The sequence below is a fragment of the Cyprinus carpio genome, chromosome B23, assembly GCF_018340385.1.
Source record: "Cyprinus carpio isolate SPL01 chromosome B23, ASM1834038v1, whole genome shotgun sequence".
Lineage (NCBI taxonomy): Eukaryota > Metazoa > Chordata > Actinopteri > Cypriniformes > Cyprinidae > Cyprinus > Cyprinus carpio.
The window spans coordinates 9,591,963-9,615,089 of NC_056619.1; the positions used below are offsets into that span (position 1 = coordinate 9,591,963).

The 23,127-nt window shown below is 39.2% G+C and overlaps 2 protein-coding genes across 7 annotated transcripts in view; one reads left to right on the plus strand and one right to left on the minus strand.

Annotated features, from left to right (window-relative positions):
- Nucleotides 1-16,202, plus strand: part of LOC109048817 (laminin subunit alpha-5-like) — a 67,727-nt gene extending 51,525 nt beyond the window's left edge. For all 3 annotated transcript variants that reach the window (XM_042750703.1, XM_042750704.1, XM_042750705.1), the window contains 39 exons: nucleotides 338-451; nucleotides 682-812; nucleotides 1,057-1,137; nucleotides 1,515-1,729; nucleotides 1,842-1,942; nucleotides 2,019-2,202; nucleotides 2,294-2,434; nucleotides 3,212-3,363; nucleotides 3,503-3,613; nucleotides 3,738-3,849; nucleotides 3,939-4,109; nucleotides 4,532-4,728; nucleotides 4,894-5,010; nucleotides 5,133-5,287; nucleotides 5,860-6,001; nucleotides 6,080-6,179; nucleotides 6,275-6,388; nucleotides 6,891-7,076; nucleotides 7,158-7,300; nucleotides 7,385-7,567; nucleotides 7,719-7,855; nucleotides 7,962-8,115; nucleotides 9,266-9,408; nucleotides 9,509-9,671; nucleotides 9,756-9,887; nucleotides 9,975-10,117; nucleotides 10,221-10,353; nucleotides 11,503-11,643; nucleotides 11,785-11,915; nucleotides 11,998-12,162; nucleotides 12,311-12,437; nucleotides 12,658-12,806; nucleotides 13,131-13,320; nucleotides 13,405-13,551; nucleotides 13,697-13,844; nucleotides 13,923-14,053; nucleotides 14,202-14,295; nucleotides 15,361-15,480; nucleotides 15,589-16,202. In XM_042750703.1, coding sequence (XP_042606637.1) covers nucleotides 338-451; nucleotides 682-812; nucleotides 1,057-1,137; nucleotides 1,515-1,729; nucleotides 1,842-1,942; nucleotides 2,019-2,202; nucleotides 2,294-2,434; nucleotides 3,212-3,363; nucleotides 3,503-3,613; nucleotides 3,738-3,849; nucleotides 3,939-4,109; nucleotides 4,532-4,728; nucleotides 4,894-5,010; nucleotides 5,133-5,287; nucleotides 5,860-6,001; nucleotides 6,080-6,179; nucleotides 6,275-6,388; nucleotides 6,891-7,076; nucleotides 7,158-7,300; nucleotides 7,385-7,567; nucleotides 7,719-7,855; nucleotides 7,962-8,115; nucleotides 9,266-9,408; nucleotides 9,509-9,671; nucleotides 9,756-9,887; nucleotides 9,975-10,117; nucleotides 10,221-10,353; nucleotides 11,503-11,643; nucleotides 11,785-11,915; nucleotides 11,998-12,162; nucleotides 12,311-12,437; nucleotides 12,658-12,806; nucleotides 13,131-13,320; nucleotides 13,405-13,551; nucleotides 13,697-13,844; nucleotides 13,923-14,053; nucleotides 14,202-14,295; nucleotides 15,361-15,480; nucleotides 15,589-15,737 — 5,547 coding nt within the window. In that variant the 3' untranslated portion in view covers nucleotides 15,738-16,202. The remainder of the gene's footprint in view (nucleotides 1-337; nucleotides 452-681; nucleotides 813-1,056; nucleotides 1,138-1,514; nucleotides 1,730-1,841; nucleotides 1,943-2,018; nucleotides 2,203-2,293; nucleotides 2,435-3,211; nucleotides 3,364-3,502; nucleotides 3,614-3,737; nucleotides 3,850-3,938; nucleotides 4,110-4,531; nucleotides 4,729-4,893; nucleotides 5,011-5,132; nucleotides 5,288-5,859; nucleotides 6,002-6,079; nucleotides 6,180-6,274; nucleotides 6,389-6,890; nucleotides 7,077-7,157; nucleotides 7,301-7,384; nucleotides 7,568-7,718; nucleotides 7,856-7,961; nucleotides 8,116-9,265; nucleotides 9,409-9,508; nucleotides 9,672-9,755; nucleotides 9,888-9,974; nucleotides 10,118-10,220; nucleotides 10,354-11,502; nucleotides 11,644-11,784; nucleotides 11,916-11,997; nucleotides 12,163-12,310; nucleotides 12,438-12,657; nucleotides 12,807-13,130; nucleotides 13,321-13,404; nucleotides 13,552-13,696; nucleotides 13,845-13,922; nucleotides 14,054-14,201; nucleotides 14,296-15,360; nucleotides 15,481-15,588) is intronic.
- A 44-nt stretch (nucleotides 16,203-16,246) lies between these two features.
- LOC109048670 (proteasomal ubiquitin receptor ADRM1-like) lies at nucleotides 16,247-22,771 on the minus strand. Of its 4 annotated transcripts, none has more exons than XM_042750709.1 (10): nucleotides 22,625-22,771; nucleotides 21,971-22,188; nucleotides 21,778-21,894; nucleotides 21,531-21,654; nucleotides 19,308-19,391; nucleotides 19,082-19,154; nucleotides 18,730-18,989; nucleotides 18,245-18,402; nucleotides 16,613-16,715; nucleotides 16,247-16,471 (listed from the first exon to the last, which is right to left on the minus strand). In XM_042750709.1, exons 2-10 carry the CDS (start codon nucleotides 22,178-22,180, stop codon nucleotides 16,368-16,370), a joined length of 1,233 nt encoding a protein of 410 aa, XP_042606643.1. In that variant the 5' UTR covers nucleotides 22,181-22,188; nucleotides 22,625-22,771; the 3' UTR covers nucleotides 16,247-16,367. The 4 variants fall into 4 exon arrangements, with proteins under 4 accessions (XP_042606643.1, XP_042606641.1, XP_042606642.1 ...); XM_042750707.1 differs by having other exon boundaries at nucleotides 19,308-19,394; XM_042750708.1 differs by having other exon boundaries at nucleotides 19,308-19,394; nucleotides 21,971-22,185; nucleotides 22,625-22,766.
- Between the last annotated feature and the right edge of the window lie 356 nt (nucleotides 22,772-23,127).

The following is a 23,127-nucleotide window of genomic DNA, read 5'->3' on the forward strand; positions in this document are numbered from 1 at the left end:
CTAGACAAAACTAGCTACATTTAACACGCTTATGTTACATTTTTAAGTTAAATAGCTATTAAACCTACCTTCTCTCTCTTAAGAAGTGCTTTTATTGTTTTAAAAAAAGTACCATGTGTGTGGCAAATTGTGCTATAAATTACATTTTAGAAATGGTATATGAATACTTGCAGTTCACATACAAGTCATACAATTTTTTTTATTTTATTTATTTTTTTATTTATTGCATTTTATTACCCGTCCAATCAGAAATATAGATGAATTGAAAACAAGTAATTATTAAAAGAATGGAATTGTTCAAAATGGGTTCTGATATTGTTCAAATCTCTTCACTCAGAAATGTGCTCCAGGCTACTACAGAGACACTAAAGGGCTGTTCCTCGGGAAGTGTGTCCCCTGTAACTGTAACGGTCACTCTGATGAGTGTGTGGATGGCTCTGGCATATGTGTGGTGAGTCCATCTCACTAAGTCATATATAAATCACATAACAGACTTAAACATGGGCAATATATAGCGATTTCAGATTCCACTGGGTATAGTAAAATGCCAAACTTCATGGAAAACAAAATCGTAAATCTAATTAAGGTTTAAGATCCTGGGAAAGATCTCTCAAAGTTCCAAGAATGGATGTTGGAACACAACTTGGAGATTCAGTTGAAAATTTAAATCTTCATACGCAGAACTGCCGCCATAATACGGCTGGAAATCATTGTGAGCAGTGCCTGGGCGGTTTTCATGGGAACAACACTGTTGATGGCCACGCGGTGTCCTGCTCCAGCTGCCCTTGCCCGCTGCAAGTGGCTTCAAACAAGTCAGTTTGTCTTATTTCATCATCTGTACCACTAGTTTACTATTTCCTGTTCATCTCAGACCTTTTTTCTTAGTCTTTCTCCTGTTGATTTGCTTGAAATGTAATTTCCCAGTGTATTATTTTCTTCCTGGTTTCTTTTCTGGTTTCTGCTTTGACTCCCGGTAAGAGCTGATTTTAGTGCTGGATATCCCAGCATGCCTCATTCTCAAATTAAAGGATGTCATCTGTTTGATATTGTTATCAGTTTTGCCATTCGCTGTGTGGAGAAGCCCAATCATATGCAGTGTCTATGTAGGCCTGGCTATGCTGGATCTAAGTGTGAGAGGTAAGTTGTGAAGCTTATTGTTATTGTTATTTAATCAGTAATAATTTGTATAAATAATTATTTTTACCTTTATTATGATTTGCCATAATAATAAATAAAAATACAAATACAATAAAAATTAAATTCAATAATTAAAATGTATAAATTATAATTTTTATATTAAATTAAAACATGATACATTTATACATGATAAAAATATTATTATTATTAATATTAATAAATAATTAATAAAATAATTAAGTTATTAAATGATTAAAATATTTAATTACTAAATTAATTAAATATTTAATTTGGATAAAAGCATCTGCTAAAGGATTAAATGTAATGTAAATTTAATTACTGTTAATTAGAAAATGATAATTTTTTACCTAATACAGATGTGCACCAGGATACTATGGAAACCCAGTGGTGATTGGCAGTACATGCCAGCCGTGCAACTGCAATGGAAACTCAGACCCCAACATGCTGTTCAGCGACTGCCACCCTTTGACGGGCGAGTGTCAGAGCTGCATGCACAACTCGGCCGGGCCGCACTGTGAGATCTGCGCCCCGGGTTTCTACGGTGATGCCATCACTGCCAAGAACTGCACTCGTAAGACACATTTATACACAATTGGAAAAAAATAAATTTATCCAATCTGGATGGTATTTCATGTATTCAGAGAACTCTTGTGATTGCCTTATTTCCCACCTGTATTACCCAGGATGCAACTGTTCTCCTTGTGGCACTGAACGTTGTGACCCTCACACGGGGCAGTGCCACTGTAAACCTGGTGTTTTGGGAGCCCACTGTGACCGCTGTGAGGTATGTCTGCTCGTCTGTTTTTTCTTTACCTATTGTTTCATCTCTGTTGATGGTCGTTTTGTTTTGTTTTGTATAGGATGGGGCATTTGGCTTTGATACCTGCACTGGTTGCCGTAAGTGTGATTGTGATGCAGCAGCGGCATTGGTTCAGCCTTGTGACCCTGTTAACGGCACGTGTGCCTGTCAGCCTGGGGTTAATGGGGTTAACTGCCGCCAGTGTGCTCCAGGTTACTGGGACTACAGTCCTAATGGCTGCAAGAGTGAGTCAAACACACATATGCACACTGCAGGAATATGGAATATGATACATTATGAGTTGAATTTATTGATGCATTTGTGTGTGGTCTGTAGAGTGTGAGTGTAGAGGAGGCCGCTGTGACCCTCGCACAGGAGAGTGTCATTGTGCAGCAGGTCTGACGGGGAAGCAGTGTGACACGTGTCTTAGTAAATACAGCGTCCCTGTGCTTCATGGAGCAGATGTGGACTGTCAGCGTGAGTACTGCTTCACTGGACACGCTTTATTCTTTCACTCATCACTCATCTATTTGCTCACTTATTTGTTATCAGTTACACTACTGTTCAAATGTTTGGGGTCAGTTTTTTTTTTTTGTCTGAAAGAAATTAATACTTTTCTTCATTAAGGATGCATTAAATTAATCAAAACTGTGACAGTAAAGACTTTTCTAATGTTACAAAAGATTTCAAATAAATTCTATTCTTTGGAACTTTTTCATTGAAAAATCCTAAAAAAGTTTGACAGTTTCCATAAAAATGTTCAGCAGCACAATTTTTTCAATGTTGATGATAATAAGAAATAAAGGAATGTTTCTTGAGCAGCAGATCATCATATTAGAATGATTTCTGAAGGATCATGTGACACTGAAGACTGGAGCAATGATGCTGGAAATACAGCTTTGCATTACAGAAATAAATTACACTTTAAAACATATTCAAAGAAAACAGCAATTTTAAATTGAAGTAATGTTTCACGAAATCACACTATTTTTGATCAAATAAATGCAGACGTGGTAAGCATAAGAGAATGCTCGGAAACAAAAATAATGTTCAAAAACATTACGTTTTACCAACACCAAATTTTTGAACGGTTGTATATATACACTCACTCAATAACTAAATGATTAATTGAGTCACTAATTAATTCGCTCACTTAATTCAATCATTCAATACAAAGGTAAAGTGAACAGTATGCTTTGTGGGTTGCAGTTCATTTCATACATCAGTGGATGATGTTGTGCGGTCTGTTTTTAGCCTGTGACAGCTGTGTGATAGTGCTGCTGGAGGATCTGGATAAAACAAACGAACGTTATCAGTCCATTGCCGATCAGCTGAGCAGCCTCAATGCCAGCTCAGTCGCCTGGGCTCAACTAAACCGCCTCAATGTGTCCATTCAGGACATTGCTGTGAGTCTCTCTCTCTCCGACACATACAAACACTCTCTGACTCTGTATTAGGACTTTTAGATTTTACTGCTGTATTTGCCTCACTTTAACTTTTAGACATGTGTAGTATTATAATTGCAACTATATCTTTATGCCCCAGAATGCCATAAATAACTACAACAGCACTCTGGACCAGAGCAGGAACCAGGCCGGTATGCTGGAGGGAGAGCTGCAAATCATTGAGGTGGATATTGAAGAGTTAGAGGAGAAGGTATGAGAAAATATCATCGGATGGACTCATTCTGATTAAAAATAGATTTTTTGCTGTTTTCAAGCCATCAATGTGTAAAAAGGACCATTTGACCATAATTTGCTTTTGTGTGTCTGTGTTTTAGGCCTCAGTCACACAAAAGAAAGGCAATGCTTTAGAGGACAACACTAACTCCACACACACTAGAGCACAAGACCTGCTTGGATTCATCAAAGGCATCATGGGAGATGTGCAAGGTACGAGTGTAATAAAGAAAAAAACTTGTATCTTATTGCATTTACCCATTCACGCACATTCAACTGACAACATTTCCGCATCTGCTCAGATATTATACTGCAGCTGAACCGGACAGCGCATAACGAGACCAATGTGATCGAAGATAAGGAACTGGCTCGAAAAATAGCAGAGGTGGAGTCCATGCTCAGAGACATGCGCTTCAGGGGCTTCGACTTCCAGAAGAATCTAGCAGAAAATGAGCTGGACCAGGCCAACAAGTGTGAGTGACAGGACAGACCGAGTCTATAAGAAATGTTTACCAACCTCAGGCTTTTTTTTTGTCATGCATGTAACTGATCATTTTATAACCTTTCTAAGCTTATAACCCTACATAAATACTTGATTTTGGATTGGAAAAAGTTAGATTGAAGCCTTTATACTGTACTCTGTATAACTATATATTATAAAAGTATTTTTAATGCATTAACTTTGCTTTGTAATGCACATTATAATGCATTATATGATCTCATCTCACAAATAAATATAACCCCAGTTATAATACATTATACTAAAAGAAAAAAAAAAACAAGAACAAATAAAAAGCCAGCACTTTTGTATTGCCATTCATAAGTGCTACATGTGTTTTTTTTTTTTTTTTTAAGATTGTAGACCTTGTCCTTCACAGTTGTTGTCTCTCTGTAGTGGTAGATCGTGTGCAAAATGAGATTGCAAACCGAACACTAAATAATGAGGCTGTGGCAGAGAACATCAGAAACAAACTCAACCAGTTCAATCAGCAGCTGATGGACCTGAGAGACGCTATGAATGAGGCCGTCAAAAACACAGCAAATGCCACAGAGGCCAACAATATCAATGAGAAACGCATGGAGGAGTTACAGGTATTTATATAAACACATGCACATGCACAGGATTGGAACAAAATATCAACTTTAAGAGTTAGAATTTGAGTTCAACTGGCCACACATCAAAGGGATTTGAATTGGAAGAGGAATTTAATGGAATTGCAATATGAATAAATGAATTTCTCTGTTGTGTTTTTCTAGAATACAGTAAATAACCTGCTGAAGAAGCAGAAGGATGTGGAGAACCAGCTTCAGATGGCAGAGGATGATGTGACGCAGGTCAACGACCTCCTCTCCATGCTCCAGGACTCCAAAGAGGTACATATTTACAGGAACAGTACGCTTGTGTATGCAGATTCAAATATAGCATTTCTGTGTATTATAAATGAAGCTCACTGAGCTCATTCTTGTACGCATCCATGCTGTGTCGTCTCTATCAGGACTATGAGCGTCTGGCTGCTCAGTTGGATGGAGCGAGGCAGCCTCTAGCTGAGAAAGTGCAGAAATACGCTCCCTCGGCCAGTAAAATTCCCCTGGTGGAGGCTGCAGAGAAACACGCTGAAATGCTGGACCAGCTCGCCAAAAATCTTTCCAGGTATAGTGCTCGACTTACATTGTTTTTTAATGAGCAGTTCTGATGCTAGATGCTAGCAGGGTGACTGATGTATTCCAGCCTACATAATAAAAAGGTCCACAAACTTGCTTAACTGAACAAATATTTTACATCATATTTTATATAATTATTGGACACAATAAAATGCAATTAGCGAAGCAATTTTGTATATTTAACACATTTTATATACAATGATAATTCAAAAGTGCTTTACACAAACAAAAATAAAGGCAATTTAAAAATAACATACGAATTACCATGAAAAGAAAAAATTCAAATTAATTTTGAAGTTGAAAAATTGAAAAAAAAAACAATGCCTTCATTATCGACTGACTGGCACGTTTTGAGACAGACCTGAGGAAACTGCTAGGTCTGTTAATCAGTCAAGAAGAAACAGTTATTGGCTGATACGATAATCTTAAAATTCCTGAATATTAATCAATATGTCAGCTTGGCTATATAGTGCACATTCTTGTACTCTATTACGACCTCCTCTAATATGATGGATGTATATTTAGATGTAAAATTGTGGCCTTGTGTTTGTTGTTGTGCAGTCTAATATCTGGCTTCAATCGAGATGGTTTCATACAGCGTGCTCTGAACGCATCTCGTGCATACACTGACATTACAAACAGCGTGCTGGAAGCCGAGACTGCAGCTAAGAAAGCCAATGAAGCTGCTACTGAGGCTCTGGAGGTACAGTCAATGCATGCACATCAATGCATCTTAATTGCTCTGAAAACATGAGGAAGTGACATATGTTTATTAATCTAGAACATAAAGGACAAAGACCTGCCCAAACAAGCTGCTGCAATGAAGAATCAGAGTAATGAGCTTGTGAAGGAAGCAGAGGAACTGAATAACAGCAGTCAAAGTAAGAACAGCAGCTCGTTCTTCTTTCAAGGTAGGCCTGCATCTTTGTTGGTGTGAACCTCGGTCTAATGCAGGCCATTACTATATCTTTGGCAGGTCTAAAGCCACGCTTGGACTCCATACAGAAACGTTTGCAGGATGCTGAAAAGAAAAAGAAGAAGATGCTCCAAGACCTAAAGAACATTCAGAATAGCCTCAATGCCAGTCGAGGTCAGAGCTCAAAGTCTTCATTGTGTTCATTGTGATCCAACTAATAGCCAGCTAACTTGCAAATAAATACACTAGCGTTTAAAAGTTTGGGGTTGGTAAGATTTTTTATTTTTATTTTGGAAAGACTTATCTTATGCTCATCATTTATTTGATCAAAAATACTGTTAAAATTGTAATATTGTGAATTAACATAGTTTAAAATATCGGTTTTCTATTTTTAATGTTTTAAAATGTAATTTATTCCTGTGATGCTCATCATTAATCCAGTCTTCAGTGTCACATGATCCTTCAGAAATCACTCTGATATGCTGATTTGCTATCTTATAAATGCATTTACTGTCACTTTTTATCAATTTAATGCATCCTTGCTGAATTAAAGTATTTTACTTTTTTTTTTTTTAAATACTGCCTGCAAACTTTTAAACGCTGTTATATATATTGTCTGTCAAGCTTAATTGAATAAAAAGCATGAACTAAACATTGTCATTCAAATGTGTTGAAGATGACATAGCAAAAGACATCGCCGCAGCTAAGAGTGCAGTGGAGCAGGCTAACAACACGGTGGCTAATGTTAGCAACACGCTGGCTCCAATTCAGAAGCAGCTGGAGGAATGGCAGAAGCAGTACGGAGACTCCAACGCCACCGGCGACGATATCAACAAAGCCCTCAATGATGCCAATACCTCAGGTGCGTCTGAGGAAGCTCTCCTGAGTGAGCATGAGTGATCTTCACTTGCTTTCACATCAACGTGTCTCTGTGTTCCTGCAGTGGCGGCACTGAGCGACACTCTTCCTCAGCTGATGAAGAAGTTGGATCGTCTGCAGAACACCTCATTTCAGCCGTCCAACATCTCCGACAGCATCCAGAGAATCCGCCAGCTCATTAAACAGGCTCGCAATGCTGCCAACAAGGTAGGGCTCTTCAGAAGTCTCAGAGTATCCCCAGTTTTTCCCCAGTGCTACATACAGGCAGTGACTCAACTGTCTGTTCTTCAGGTGAGCGTGTCCATGCAGTTTAATGGTAACTCAGGAGTACAAGTGAGGACGCCCACTAATGTGGCCGACCTGGCAGCTTATTCATCACTACAAATGTACATCAAGCTACCACGTGCCACACGTACACTACGCCAAACTGACACCACCAAACCCCAGTTTGTCCTCTACCTTGGAAACAAAGATGTAAGCCAACCTCCTCAGCCTAACAGTGATCTGTACCATTATGATATGTTGCATGTCATGCATTATATTAAGCTGTTTTGAGTTGTCCATGATTAATTATATACAGTATGTGTGAATATAAACACATGTTTGTGCTGTATGTGTGTTGTAGTCCAAAAAAGATTATATGGCAGTGACACTGGAAGGATCAAAGCTGCGCTGGTACTTCAATGTGGGAGAAGATACAGCGCAGGTGCTAATGACTGAGGACGTGAATAAGGATTACTTCAACAAAATTGTCCTGGAGAGGTACAGTAGGAAACTTGCACACCATCATGCATCTGTTGAGCTTAGACTTCACTGAAATTAAATTCTAGCTGTATTTACTCTGTATTTGTGTATTCTTTGTGTGCAGGACTCTACAGTATGGCCAGATGGCAATGTCTACAGACTCAGAAGAAACAAAAATAGTTAAACAAAGCATGGAGGCAAGAGAAGGAAAAGGCCTGCTCAACTTACCAGCTGAGGAGACTGTGTTTTATGTCGGATCTTATCCCAGCACATTCACTGTGAGTAAAGAAAAACCCATATCTATGGAGCAGAATATGATAAACAGTTAGGAGTGGGCACTTTTGACTTGAGCCAATAAGCAAACCCCATCCTAACAACTCTTGTATTCAGCAAGGATGTGATAAATACATCAAAAGTGACAGTATAGATGTTTTTATAATTACAAACATTTGCTATTGTAAATAAATCCTTTCTATTCATTAAAGAATCCTGAAAAAATGTATCATGGTTTCCACAAAACTATTAAGCAACTGTTTTCAACATCAAAAATAATAAGAAATGTTTCTTGAGCAGCAAATCAGTATATTAGAATGATTTCTAAAGGATCATGTGACTCTGAAGACTGGAGTAATGATGCTGAAAATTCAGCTTTGCATCACAGGAAGAAATTACATTTTAAAATATATCAAAACAGAAAACAGTTATTTTAAATGAAAATAATATTTCACAATATTAGTGTTTTTAGTGTATTTATGAACAAATAAATGCAGCATTGATAAGCATAAGAGACTTAACACAAAGATTTTTGCCACTGGTTAACATTGGATTTAATTTTTACATTGTGATTACCTTCGTCATAATCTCACACTCATTTATAGTTGATCTTTAAAAACACTAATAATTTAATAAGTCCAGTCACATATAGCACATCATACAAACAGACTGTTTCAAAGCAGCTTCACAGTAATAAATAGAAAAGGAATGTTGCACATTTGTTACACCACAGTCATTGTTTCAGCTGTAAAGCAGCTCTGCAGAAGCCAATAGTGTGATTATTCAGCTCAATTCAGTTCAATAGCATCATCAGCGTTGCATCAATTATGAAAAATCAGATTAAATTAAAGCAGGTTTACAGTCATAAAATATGTCATTATCCAGCTCAATTCAGTTCAAGTGTTGTTTTCATCCAATGGTGTCAGTGCAATCATATCAATAATATTAATTGTCTTTCAAACCCAACCGAGCAAGCCAAAGGTGACCAAAAATCAGCTGGTATAGAATTTTGATATCAGACATTTATTGATCATCTGCGATAACATTAAAACAATTATCAGCTATTTTTTTGTCATCCATTTCAATAAATTTTAATATTGGTGAATCTTCCAAAATATTTCACAATCTCTTTCTCTTTCTCTCAAACACACACAGCCTCCATCAGATCTGAACATGGCATCTCCTAACTTCTTCAAGGGCTGCCTGGAGTTATTAAGTCTAAATGAAGAACTAGTCAGCCTCTATAACTTCGAGGAAGCCTTCCAAATGAACACCACAACTGACCTCCCTTGTTCACGGTCAGAGGGGTTTATTTATTATTTATTAAATCATATAATCTGTGTTAACCTCTTTGCGAGAGTGCATTCCTTTTTAAAATCGCTTTGTGTGTATAAACAGGAAGAGGCCAGCAAATACGCCCGAGTGGGTAGTTGACGGAGTGTATTTTGATGGTTCGGGCTATGTTGAGGTTTTGTTCGAAACTCTGAAGGACGACCGTGTGTTTGAGCAGCATGTCAAACTCATCTCGCAAAACGGCATTCTCCTGTTGTTCCAAAGACAGGTGAGACGTGGACTCCGAAACTTAGGATTTGCGATTGTTTGACGTGTGTTATCATGTGTTAATGTCTTTCTTTTCCCTTCTCAGGATAAGTATGTGTGCATAGCTGTGCAAGGAGGTCTTCTGAAAGTCCTCCATAACCTTGAAGGAAAGTTGTCCAGCTTAACTGACCCACAACAAGAGTCCAAAATTAAAATCAGTAATGCACAGGCAAAATTTGTGAGTAAATCCCTCCAGTGCAGTATTCCAGTATTGTCCTGTCTGCTTATCTTTGTAAGTTTTATGTTTTGTGTTTGTTGTTTTCAGTTGGATGTTATCTTTCAACTTTCGAAAAATGAAATGCTAGTGAGGCTAGATCGCCAGAAGGTCTACACGCTTTCCAGCGAGGAGCTCAACTTCTCAGGACGGTATTTCCTGGGTGGAGTGCCAGATGATCAGATGCCCGAGAGGTGACCATGCAGATATTTCTGCAGAGAAGTCATTTCTAGATCCACTTGTGCACAGGCTGGTGATCCTTTCTGTGTAATTAACTATCTGTGCATGTCATTGCAGTTTAAAGAGTGTGTTTGGTAAGCGTGGCTCCATAAAGGGCTGCCTCAGGACCATTAAGGCCATGAGAAGCTTTGTTCAAATGAAGACCATGAAGAGTGCAGGGATCAGCTATGGCTGTCCAGATGACCTGCTGGTGAGCATCATCATACTTGAGTCAGTAGGGTTGGGAATCTACATTCAGTTCTGCTCATGGTTCTGGAACATCTGTGTTCTTTCGCAATGAGGGAACACTTGCATTCACTCAGTTAAGTAATAATAATCTAAAGTAGTACCCATATTTTAGATTTAAATACTCCGCACACAGCAATGCGGATGTCCGAATTTTTGCGAACACTACACCAAATTTGTTTTCAACAAATACCATTAACTCTTTCCCCACCAGCTTTTTTGAAAAAAGTTGCCAGCCACCGCCAGCAATTTTGATGATTTTCACTAAAATTTGATGGCCTACAGTATATTTTACTGTATAAATATTTGAATATGCAATACACCAAAATAAAGGTCAAAGCCTCTACTTTTAAACAAAAAGAATCTGTTTTATTCTAACTTAAAGCATTCTTTTTTTATCGACACTTGAATATAGCAAGGTTTCATAAAAATGTATAATTTTGACCAAAAGGTGAGAAAATCACATTTTTATGAAAAACTACATCTGGATAATATTCAGTACGATTATCAAAGCATAAATCCAGTAAATGCCTTCCATCAACACCTCCAAAGCTTGCACAGCCATATACCACTTCCTGGATTAACATTTTACTCTGTAACATTATGCAGTTTTCTTTTATATGCTGTTTATTGCTGATGATCGCATTATTTATGATATGCATCTGTTTACATAAGAAATCGCTCGTTTTTTCATCCTGTTCACGTGTGTTTTTGTTCGGGAGGTTTTGTACTCATTCAGAAGATCTGTAATAGCGCCCCCGAGTGTATAACAGTGAAAACACGAAAAGCTGTAAAAATTTGTCAATGGCGGTGAAAGAGTTAAAGTATATCGAAGCTTAGGAATATTAATAACACTTTGATCAAATATGTAACAAAGTAAAGGAACACATTTATTTTTTTATTACTGTAAAAATGCTAAAATGACCCAAGTTAAACAAGGTGCAAGAACAACTGAGTAATTAATGGAAGCTTGATACCAAAATCACTCTGAATCTGAAGCAGAATTAGAAGCAGAATCTGTAAATGCCTTATGATTCCCAACCCCACTGTTTTCCAGCACATATGACATCTGCTGCGTTAAGACACGTTCATGTGTGTTTGTGCTGTGTGTCAGTTCACCCGTGAGGCTCGTTTCACTGGAGAAGGTTACCTGGGCTTGAAAATGGATGATGTACTGAATCCAGACAACTTCTATGCTGGCATCGGCTTCAGAACTGATCAGCAAACCGGGCTCATGTTTTACCGCCAAGGCCAGGTACAAACTACAGTTTGACATATCAAATCACATTTTGAGTTTATAACATACAACGTCACTATTAAATGATGCATTTTAGAGTTACCTACTGAAGACACTTGCATCCATTGTCAAATACTGTGTTTGTTTTCGTCCCCTCAGAGTGACAGGTGTCAGGTGCTGTTAGACAGCGGCCATGTAGTAGTCAGTACTGAAAAAAATGGAGTCAGGTCTCAGAAGACATACAACGATGACAAAAGTCACTATGTTGCATTTTACCGCAACAGAGATGGGTATGCCACTCTGCGTTTAATATTAATATACAATAAAACTGTGTTTGTGTATAGTGTTGTGACTATTTCTGCCTTTGTTTAGGTTACTTGTGTATATAGATGATGTTCTTGAGAAGCAAGGAGTAAATGTCAGTGCGGCTGACAGCAGGACGGCGCTGCAATCTGATATTTCTTACGTGGGCGGCACACCTGAGTCCCACGGCCTCACTAACCTCACCGGCTGCGTCAGTAACTTCTTCATGAAGAGGTGTGTGATGCACTGAAGAGAGTGTTCAAAATAGACTCATGGAGGAAACTGCCAATGAATGATCGAATAAATCCTATCCCTGAATGTATAAACTTTATGAAAGTTACAATTAGATCAGCTTTTTTTCATTTCTACATTGTGTTCATAGAAATAATGAACCCCAGACTGTAGAAGATATGAAAAAAGCTCAAGAGGGACACGAATACACATTTGTTTGCCCCTCCTCTTCAGTCCCACTGGAAATACTGGATTCACCACGACGAAAGAGTCCAAAGGTACTATTTAAAAAAAATGTAATACATAAAATACATTTAAAATTGAAAATAACTGTATAACAACACATTAATCTTTATTTTATTTTAAATATTGTATTGATTTAATAGTATATTATTTTGCTAGTATATTCTGTTTAATAATATACTATTTTCTTAATAATAGATAATCATATTTTTTAATAAGAGTACATGAAATGTGCATCTGTTGGTGAATGTACAGAATAAGCCTCATGGACGTTCGAGAAGTCGAATGGCACGTGACTCTTGTCAGGGTGAGATGTCCGTCCAGGAGGTCGACGCCCATCATTTCAGTGGCTCCTCCCACAGCCACCTGAGATTTGATTCACTGCCTCAAGCATTCAGCAAGGCGTGAGTATAAAAACCAAACAGTAAGAAAACACTGTTAAGCAATTACATGGAGTTCAGCAGTTTTCAATGCTTTATTAGGCATCACAACATTATAATGTTCAGTATGAAGAATTTATATTCATTTTGCGATTACATTTAACATTGTTCTTAAATTATTGGTATTTCTAACAATTTTGTGTTAGATGTGTTAGATGACCAAAAGGTCATCTAAATATAAAAATATGAGAATTTAGCATGAAAATCATTAGAATATGTCCAGTACTGACCAAACAAAAACTCACTAATATTGACCAAAAATGCCAAAATGTTAAACTCCATCTGCAGGCCGCACATCTCCGTGGGTGTGCGTGTGAACTCCTCGAGTGGACTGATTTTCCACGTGGCGGGAGGGAAAGACCAGAGGACCATGACACTCTCTGTGTTCGATGGCGATCTGATGTTGACGGTCAACGGTGGAAAGAAGAAGAACTTCATACGCAGCAAAAAGAAATACAACGATGGCCTGTGGCACACGGTTCGAATGATTCATGATTTTAGACATATATTTGTTTTGGTTTTTTCCCCCCAGATTTCATATTTTCTCAATGAACTGGTGCAGGTGTTTGTGAGAGTGGAGGCTGACAGGGCTTCTCTGACAGTGGACGGCATCGACACGCAGCGCAAGAGGGTGACGGGCGGAGGGAAGAGTGTGTTTGGTGCTCCTCTCTATATCGGAGGACTTCCCTCGGACCACAGTGCAGCTATGGTAAACACCGTCTTATACATCCTCTCTTCAACACCAGTGACCTGCCTTGTTGTCTGTTTTGGATGGTACCTGTCCGAACATAATCACAGAGACATATCTTTGTGACGCTGACTTTCCTGTCTGTCTTTGCGTTCCTATCTTTCAGGCTGGTTTTGTTGGCTGTGTGCGGGATCTGAATCTGAACGAGGTGCCGTCACAGAGCCCCTCTCACAGCGTGGGCGTGACACCCTGCTACCAGCAGCCCCTCCAGCCCGGGGTTTACTTCTCCAGTCAGGGAGGATATCTGACCATCGGTGAGCCAATCAATCAGACTGAATTCAGAAAGATGCTGTACACCACACTTTGTTTATTGCTCCTCTCTGTCATGTTAGACGAATCGCTGGTGTTGGCCCGGGACCTCGAGATCCAGCTGGAGGTGCGTCTGGTTTCGGACTCTGGACTCCTGCTGCATGCTGGAGCCAAGAAAACTCAACAGCTGAGTCTCTATCTGAACCAGGGCCAGGTGACACACATGCACTCACACATACACATGCAATAACGCGACAGATGTGACCAATGCGGCCAGGGAAGTCATTTAGGGTCGGTGGTGCTCCCTGAAGGTCAGCGGGACGTGTCCATACACCAGTTTGAAGTGTGTTTGTTCTGTGCAGGTGACTGTGTTGGTGAACAGCGGCAGTGGAGAGTTTTCAGTCAGTCTCACGCCAGAAGAGTCTCTCTGTGATGGAGGTTGGCACACTATTGCAAGTGAGTCTTTAAAAACACAAACAATCTCACTGCATTTAACCAGTTTGTGGAAACCAAAGACATTTGAATTTAATATCATTATTAGCATTAGTAACTTTACTTGGCTGTCAGTTTAACCTGTTAAGTAATTAGTTAAAAATAACGTGATTAAAATATTTTAACGCAGTTAACGCACTGGCCCCGCCCCCAGACCTGTACGTCATCTTACATTTCATACAGTGGACTGTTGACATATGATGCAGGGCAACAACTCCATAAAATAATAAACAATATCATATGAGTAGCGAAAGCAATATCAGACAAGTGCTGTTTATTTTTGAAAACCATAAGTGCAAATGTGATTTTATACAACAGTTCAGTATATAAGAAGTTAATATTGTGTTATATTTTAAACACAATATTGTGTCTTTTTGCTCAGTTTTGCCAACGAAAATATTACCTATAAAGCCACAGCAGAACTGTCCCACATCTGTGAGCAACATAGCGGTGCTTAGTTTCTGAATGAATACAAGTTTTGAAGGAATCGCGTGAATCAACATAAAACTCACAAAGACATTTACCGCCACCTGCTGGCAGTTTTACTTTCTTTAGAGTGAAATTTTATTTAAAATAAAAAAGACAAAGGGATAGAACAACAAATTAACCCAAAATGCTGAGATGTTTCTCAAATTATCTTTTATGTTTCATAGTTTGTTAGGCCATCATGGGCGCCGTAATGAGGGGTGGGGGTGGTTAGGACGATTTCAAGGGGCCCGGAAACCATAGCGGCACCCCTGTAGGCCATTGTAGCCTAAAAGTTTATGTGTATTACATTTTATGTTGAATCAAATCAAATATTTTTTCTAAAGCTACTATTTGTGATGTCTACTTGATTCTTTCTCTTTTAATACAATATTAGCTTGAAATAATCTTTTGTGGGTTTTTTCACACAGCCAATTAATTCGACTGATTAATCGCCACACCATGTAATTAATTAGATTAAATATTTGAATCGACTGGCAGCCCTAGTTAAAATATAAAGATACTCGGCCAATGTATCTGACACTTGCGTTTTTGTGATTTTAGTTGTGAAGAAGAGCAACGTCATCCAGCTACACGTGGATGCGGCGAGTGAACATGGAGTGGGTCCCAAACCGAGCAGATCGAACGGGGGCAAAGACACTGTTTATCTGGGCGGCGTGCCAGGTATGAAATTTGAACGCTACCAAATCAATATTTACAGTTCTTGTCAAATCCAATTTTTAAAGCTAAATGCTCAATACTGACAGAAGCCTGTTGTCCTCGTGTGTGCAGATACTATAGCGGTGCCAGGTCTCCCGTCCACCGTCCTCTCTTTCCACGGATGTGTGAGGAGAACCGTACTGAACCACAGGCCTGTCATGCTGTCCAAACCCCTGTCAGTGTCTGGATCTGTGGGGACGCAGGGCTGCCCTGCACTATAGACCACAGCTACATTAACCCTACATACTCTTCTCACACTATCAGATCAGCAGGTGGTGGGTTTGCTTAGCATTTAATTTAAACTGATATTTATCTTTACTTTCATGATACCTGTGTATGTAGTTTCACTAAAAAGCACTGTAAGTGCTGATATGCCACTGATAAACTATTATGTTCAGAACGGCAGGGACCAGAGGAATATAGAGATGGATTGGCACTGGATTCATATTGTTCCAGGTTTAATTAGTACATTTCACTGATACAATCATATGACCATTAAATATTTAGTTGTATAAAAACACTGGAGGGCAATTGAATGTGGATTTCCCGTGCGCCATAGGGATTCATTGTGTATTGTGTAAAATCACTGGAGTTGAAAACTCAAGAAATTATTTTTGTCACTTTTGATATTTTGTCAGATTCCCTCAGCTGTATTTTTATTGGCAATAAACATTTCCTTTATGTTTTGTCACTTTGATTTCATGTTGATCAACTTCACACGTGCACAAGCTGGAACTACAGAGTCAGCTGTTTAATAAGTGTAGCTTTGGACATACAAAACATGCGTGAATGAATACGAGTACAGGCAACCAACCCAGACTAGCATGAGACTAACACTTCAGAAGGTTGTTCTAATCCAAGCTCATGTCCTCGTCATCATCTTTCTTGTCTTTGGAATCGCCGTCACCTGTCTTGCTATCACTGCCCTCCATGGCCTTAGCGAACGCCTCCACATCTGAACACCAGGACCAAGCAAACATGAAGTAGCTATTACTAACAGTGAAAACTGAATTCAGGATATGCACTTTCCCTCATAAGTTCATATAAATTTTGAATTCAGATTTTATGTTGCTGATTGATGTGATGCACATCTCACCTCCTTTGTTAGCGGCGTCCACTGCTTCAGAAGGCAGACCAAACTGGTTCATGAGAGGGCCGAGCTGACCGCTGGCCAGAGCACTGCTGAACATACTCATCGCCTGCACAGACACAGACAGACTGTTCACATCAAAGCAGAATATACGGACAAGCCCAAAACAAACAATTATAGAGATTCCTACAAACTGCTTCTCTAAATCACTACATATACCTGGTAAGATTTCAAAATAAACAACAAAATGCCATAATTCAGTGATTACAAATTATTATTCTTCTGCCAAGCAATGTTTTCAGCCAACATTTAGCAGAATGGTCTTTTAGAACCGCTTCAAATACAGCTCATGCAATCACAATAAGGACTGTAACTATCCTTTTATAATTCAGCTTTAACTTTTTCCATTTTATGATGGGTGGCAACCAGCATTAAGAGGAACTGTTCACCCAAAAATGAAAATTTTATCATTATGCCTCATGTTGTTCCAAACCTGTATGAATTTCTTTTTTATATTGAACATAAAAGAAGATATTTTGAAGAATGCTGGTCATTAAACAGCTGATGGTCCCCACAGTATTTCTTTGCCTTCTATGAAAGTCAATGGGGGACCAACAACTGTTTGGCTCTTCAAAATTCCTCCTTTCTGTTCAACATAAAGAAATTCATACAGATTTGGAACGACATGAAGGTGAGTGATTGATTACAATTTACATTTTTGGGTGAACAAACCCTTTAAGGTGCCATTCCTAACCCTCTGGTGCTTGGGAGTCAAAAACGACTTAATTTTTTTATTATTATTTCAGTGAAATGAATGCATTATATATTATTTCGATAATGTTTTTTATCTACTATTTTGTATTTTAGGGGATTTTGTGTTACTTTATATTTATGTTAAGAACTTTTGGAGCACAAAGATGAAAATTAAATATCTAACAAGCAAATCTTATAATGCTTTAGAGCACAGACCAAAATTTATTTTTAAAGCAGGCACTTGGCAGATTATTGCTAAAGTGAAAAAAAGTTTAAAAAGTGAAATTAAAAAAGGAAGTTTATTATTATTATGAAAAATGCACAAAAATATTTTTTACTATTTATAACTTTATATGAAATATATTTAATCCACAAAGTGTTTTACCCTAAAACTGTGTGAAAACCAAAGCCATGAATCTAAACCAGTTGTGTTCCAAATCTGGGGCTGATATCTCAGAACACCAGCTTTCTGTAAGATTTGGTTTTGGCGCAGTACCAAACACTTCCACTAGAGCTGTGTGATTCACTTCCTGTACATTTCCATTGCGCTCATTTTTAACCACTAACAGTATGGGACTATTTTTTTTCTGGACTATTTAACCTTCAATAATGTCCATACGTTCTGTGTTGTGCCAAAACCTTTACAAAGCTTCATATCATTCTGATGGATTAAGAAATTATTAAAAAAAAAAATAATTTTGGTCAAGAATGACCCAACAGCACTACAGGGTTAAAGGTTTTCAGTTTATCTTTCATAGTTTGATTTTTGTCAATTATATTGAATCCCATTAGATTCAGTTTGACCCACAAAAAAATTATACCAAGAATTTAAACATAATACGGTTATCATCAATAACAGCAGTGCATTATGAGCGTGAGTGTGACCTGCTGGAACTGTGGAGAGGTCAGCGTGGTCTGGATCTCTTCGGCGCTCTGCGGGAGCGACTCTCCTGATGGCAGGTACGGCAGCAGTCTCTGCTGGACTTCAGAGTTAGCCAGGATAGGAGCCATGACATCAGGGGTCAACACACTCGCCAAGTCCACTGCAGAGGAGCAATGCACAACATGTCAGAGAATGGGAAAACTAGGCAAAGATCACATCAAAGGAAAGGAAAGGATGTGACGTGGGATTTGTGCTCCGCATTTAACCCATCCAAGTGAACACACACAGCAGTGAGTAGTGAACAAACACACACACACACCCACTGCTGGGGGTTCGGGTTCAGGACCTCAGTCTTGGTATTGAGGGTGGAGAGCGTCCCTGCCGGACCTGAGACTCGAACCCACGACCTTCGGGTTACAAGTCCGACTCTCTAACCATTAGGCCTTGACTGCACTAATGAAAGGTACATCAGTTGTCAGAGTCTCACCTCCCGGCCCCTCTGCGGCCATGGCAGGCACGTTCATGGTGGCCAGGATGCTCTGGAGGTCACTCAGCTGGATGGGCTGTGTGCTGGAGGGGGGTCCCGCAGGTACGGAGGGAGTCTGGGCAGCAGGGGTGGTGGGGGTCACCGTGGGAGAGCTGGTGGAGGTAGCAGCAGGGGTGACGGGTGTGGTGGGTGCCTGGGTGGAGCTGGGACGGGCGGCCGTTCCAGAGGAGGGAGTGGCTGCTGCCGATTGGCTGCGGGAGCTGTGTATACAGTAGAGGGATAATAAATAAAATCAGTAAGATTTGTGCAAACACAGCACCAGAAATAAGCACAGAGAAATCAAAAGATGTACCTCGAGGTTGAGCTGCTGGCAGCAGGACCTCCACTACCCAACAGACCGGCCAGACCTGGACCAGCCAGAGCACCTTTAGTTCAAAAAAATAAATAAAATAAAAATAACCTTTACCGACTTCAAACTTATATACTTATTTATTTGCAATAGGGCCCAGTTCAAATACCATTTACAATCATGGACGTAGAATATTACTTTAAAATAAAGAGCTAATAATAAAACTCACCAAGTCCACCCAGTCCTGTTGGTCCAATCAGCTGCATGAGTTGATTGTGACTCATATTACCCAGGAGGCTTTGCAGACCACCTTCTCCTATAGAAAATGACATGCACAAAAGGGAAATTCACTTAGTACTCTTCTTGACAAAGAGCCTGTCCCAAAAAAAACGAACTTCCTCTGAGTATCCACTGAACGTAAACAATGTATGCAGCACCACACGGAAACGCTGTTTACGTTCAGATCTGTCTATGGAGGGTCAAGCTCTCGGATTTCATCAAAAATATCTTAATATGTGTTCTGAAGTTGAACGAAGGTCTGACGGGTTTGGAACGACAAGAGGGTGAATTTTCATTTTAGGGTGAACTATCCCTTTAAATGGCTTCAAATATTTCTTAAGTTCAATAAATTCACAAATGAAAATGAAAGTGAATTAAGTTTTTTAGTATCCAACTTTAATATCTAAAAAAGAAATGTATTCAGCACAGCTGTGTTTTGATGTTTGCTGTGGCAGGTCTATTGGTCTACATTTGAGATGTATTTTATCTTTTGCTATGGTTATTATCTCTATATCAATCATCGCAATTTCAGGAGTGACTCACACAACAATATTAGTTGACTCACTCCCAGAACTTATTTAAATTGCTAAGGCAAAAGCAATCAAAGAGCGCTCTCTATACTGTAAATCACAGGAGTAGTCAATCACTTTAGTTCAGCATCAGCTCATGCTGTACACTGCACAATCAATCTCCATTTAAACCCTATCTTCACTCGGTTACAACAAAAGGATCCGCAAGCAAGTAGAACTCAGTGAGATCATTCAGTATTGGGCAAATCGGACTAACTTTAACACCTCTTATAGACCTTAGATCCCATACTGAATTTCACATGGATGAAAACGAGGCTGTGAGGGACTTTACAATGAGACAGCATTGTATCCTACATCAAAATGTTCACAATTCACAAAACTGACTTGTCTACTGAAATTGTTTTTCAGAAAGAAGTTTCGTCAGCTGTATGTTATTGAACAGCAGTACAATCCATCGAACAGACTGCTTCTCACACACACAGCCTTGGTTTCATTCCTGACAGTAATTAAATATAGCACTACCCTGCCTGTCTGTGATGCTGCAAAACCAAATAGTAAATAGAAACATTTGCCTCTGTAAATAGAAACTAAAGTGCACACACATATAGGCCTTAGAGCGGGTACAGAACAGATTCTTAACTACCTGCAGTGCAGAAAGACCAACCCACCTCCACTAGAGCTGTCACAATGGCTGAAAAACTACATTCGAATTTTGTACTTAAATATTATCAAAATTTGCATTTAAAATGCATAATTTCAAGCTTTTGGCTTCTCTCCTGAGGCCACAAGAGGGTGCATCGAGCAAACTATTACTAATGCACGTTTATTCAAAGCATAAGATAACATGACTATCTGTGAAAAAAAGTGCATAATGTTTAAAATAATGTTCATAAACCCATTAGAATTAATTAAGTTGCTTAAACAACTATAAACAAAACAGCATCATGTATGTATGCATAGTTTAATACATACTTGGATGCGCAGAAAGCCAATCACACAGAGTATATTTTTCATTTAAAAACATGAGTTGCAGTGGGATGGGGGAAAATGAGATGCGTTGTGATGTGTAGAGATGTGTTTTTTTTAGATTCGTGTTTTTTTTAATTTTAAATTGATTTTTATTTTTGCGGCTCTTTTGTGCGAGACGCGAGTGCAACGCTGATAGATGTCCTTCTAGAACATGCACGAAATATGCGTTCTGCGAGAACACCTTGGTTTCAGTTTTGATGTAAACAAGATCTTCTCCGCATTGATGTTCTCTTAATGAACAACGCAGCAGCGGCTTCAATTGGACAGAATAATGAATACATCATAATGCAACAAAAATTACATCGTCATCGCAGGCTGCCTCCTTAACACACACTTAAAATTCAAATACAACGTTTTTGCATTAGAATATGGATTTTTATTTTAATTAAAAAAAAATTTGACAGCCCTAACCTCCAGCCCAATTTCAAAAGCTGAGTAACAAATCAACTAATCTACATACTCGTACAAAAGACCCATTATGATTTTAGCTGAAAAGAGACAAGTATGCATCCCTGACTCATATACACACACGCTCTCAAGCAGTCAAGACTGCAAGTGTGGGTATTAGGACAGGCCCAAAGTGAGATGCATGTTCTCAGTCTTCTATCACTCACCACCCAGTGCAGAGAGCTCATGGCCACCACCTCCTCCGCTGCCCAGAGCGCCTGGAATGGGGGGGTTGTTCAGGTACTCGTTGACTTTGCGACAGTACTCCTCATCTTTATCCGTTTTTGGCTCCTTTAGAGAGATGAGAGATGGACTGAGCCGATCAGGTATCACAGTTCCCTCATCATTTCGTTATATTCTGACAAAGCAAATCTGAAATGCTGCATGTGAGCACATCAGCAATCTTTCACTCACCTGCATCCAAAAGAACAGCCTTTTAGAGCCGGCCTTGAACTTCAGCACATACACGCGTCCTGTAGTGCACTGGTTCACCCGCTTGAACTCACAGTCATCCGGGAATATTATCAGATCCTGAAACACAAAATCAAGATATTCGATACTGATATAAAACATCATCGGATGCATGCCAACAGTAAACAGCCCTCACATCCTCCACAGTTCCAGAGGTCCTGTCCTTCCAGCAGAAGTGGATGAGCGAGTCGTCTGTCTGCTGGATGTAGACGGAGCCTTTGCGCTTGTCGGGGGTCACTGTGCTGCCCTTCAGGGTCATCTTACCGGCCCTGAACTCAACCAGATATTTACTGGACGAGCTGCGGGAGCCAGAGACCAGGCTGGGGAACAGAGCTCCAGACGACATCCTCACTGCTGGACACACAATACAAACAGTTAAAACACACAACATCATTCCAAGAGATTTCTGGAGTCACATAAAACGGTTTTATCAAAGAGCTCCTTCATCAGAAGCTTGATAAACAACATGTGAGCACAGTTACTCAGCAAGATTTATTAGCACTCCCGCTAACTTAGCTTCAGAAGACACCAACTGGCTTGTATATGTACAAATATACATTAACATATTATCTTAAGATATAATATAGCACCATAACTGAGAGTTTCACCCTCAGGTTGAAGATGTAATCGTATGTTTATTGTTTGTCTTCTGAAGCACTTCACTCGATTAGCATTAGCTGCCGTTTAAACAACTCAACAATGACTGCGCATTTTCTTTCCGGTGCGTATTTATACGAATCACGGCGCTGTAAATATGACAATAACGTATTGTAATAAAAGTGTATCATACCAGTGGATACGTGTAGTCTTTCGTGGAATATTGCAGCAGATATCTGTCCTTTTTAAGAGAGACTCGCTGAAGAGTTGCAGATAGACTGGTGAAAATTGGCATGAGGCTTCCTGTATCCTGTTAGCCGTGTTCCTATTGGTCACGTTCGAGCGCGAGGAAGCATTTGATTGGCTGAATAACATGTCGTTCTCGTGCAGACAGCGCCGCTTTCTTCTTGTGCACGCTCATTTAATTCAGTGTAACATCTACACTGTACATTTTACAATGACGGAAAAAAACAAAACGACTGAAAACAAAATGTACAGTTTTCTCACAGCTTTAGATTTGAGAACACAGTCGCTTTAAACCTACTCTGATAACCTGTTTATAGTTTTATTTATACACATTTATGTGTTTGCTGCTGAACAAACACACCTCTAAAACCAATTACAATTACACTATTTTGCAGGGAAGATGATCACTACAATTATTTAATGAAGTCATTTGTGTTTTTGGGACCCCAA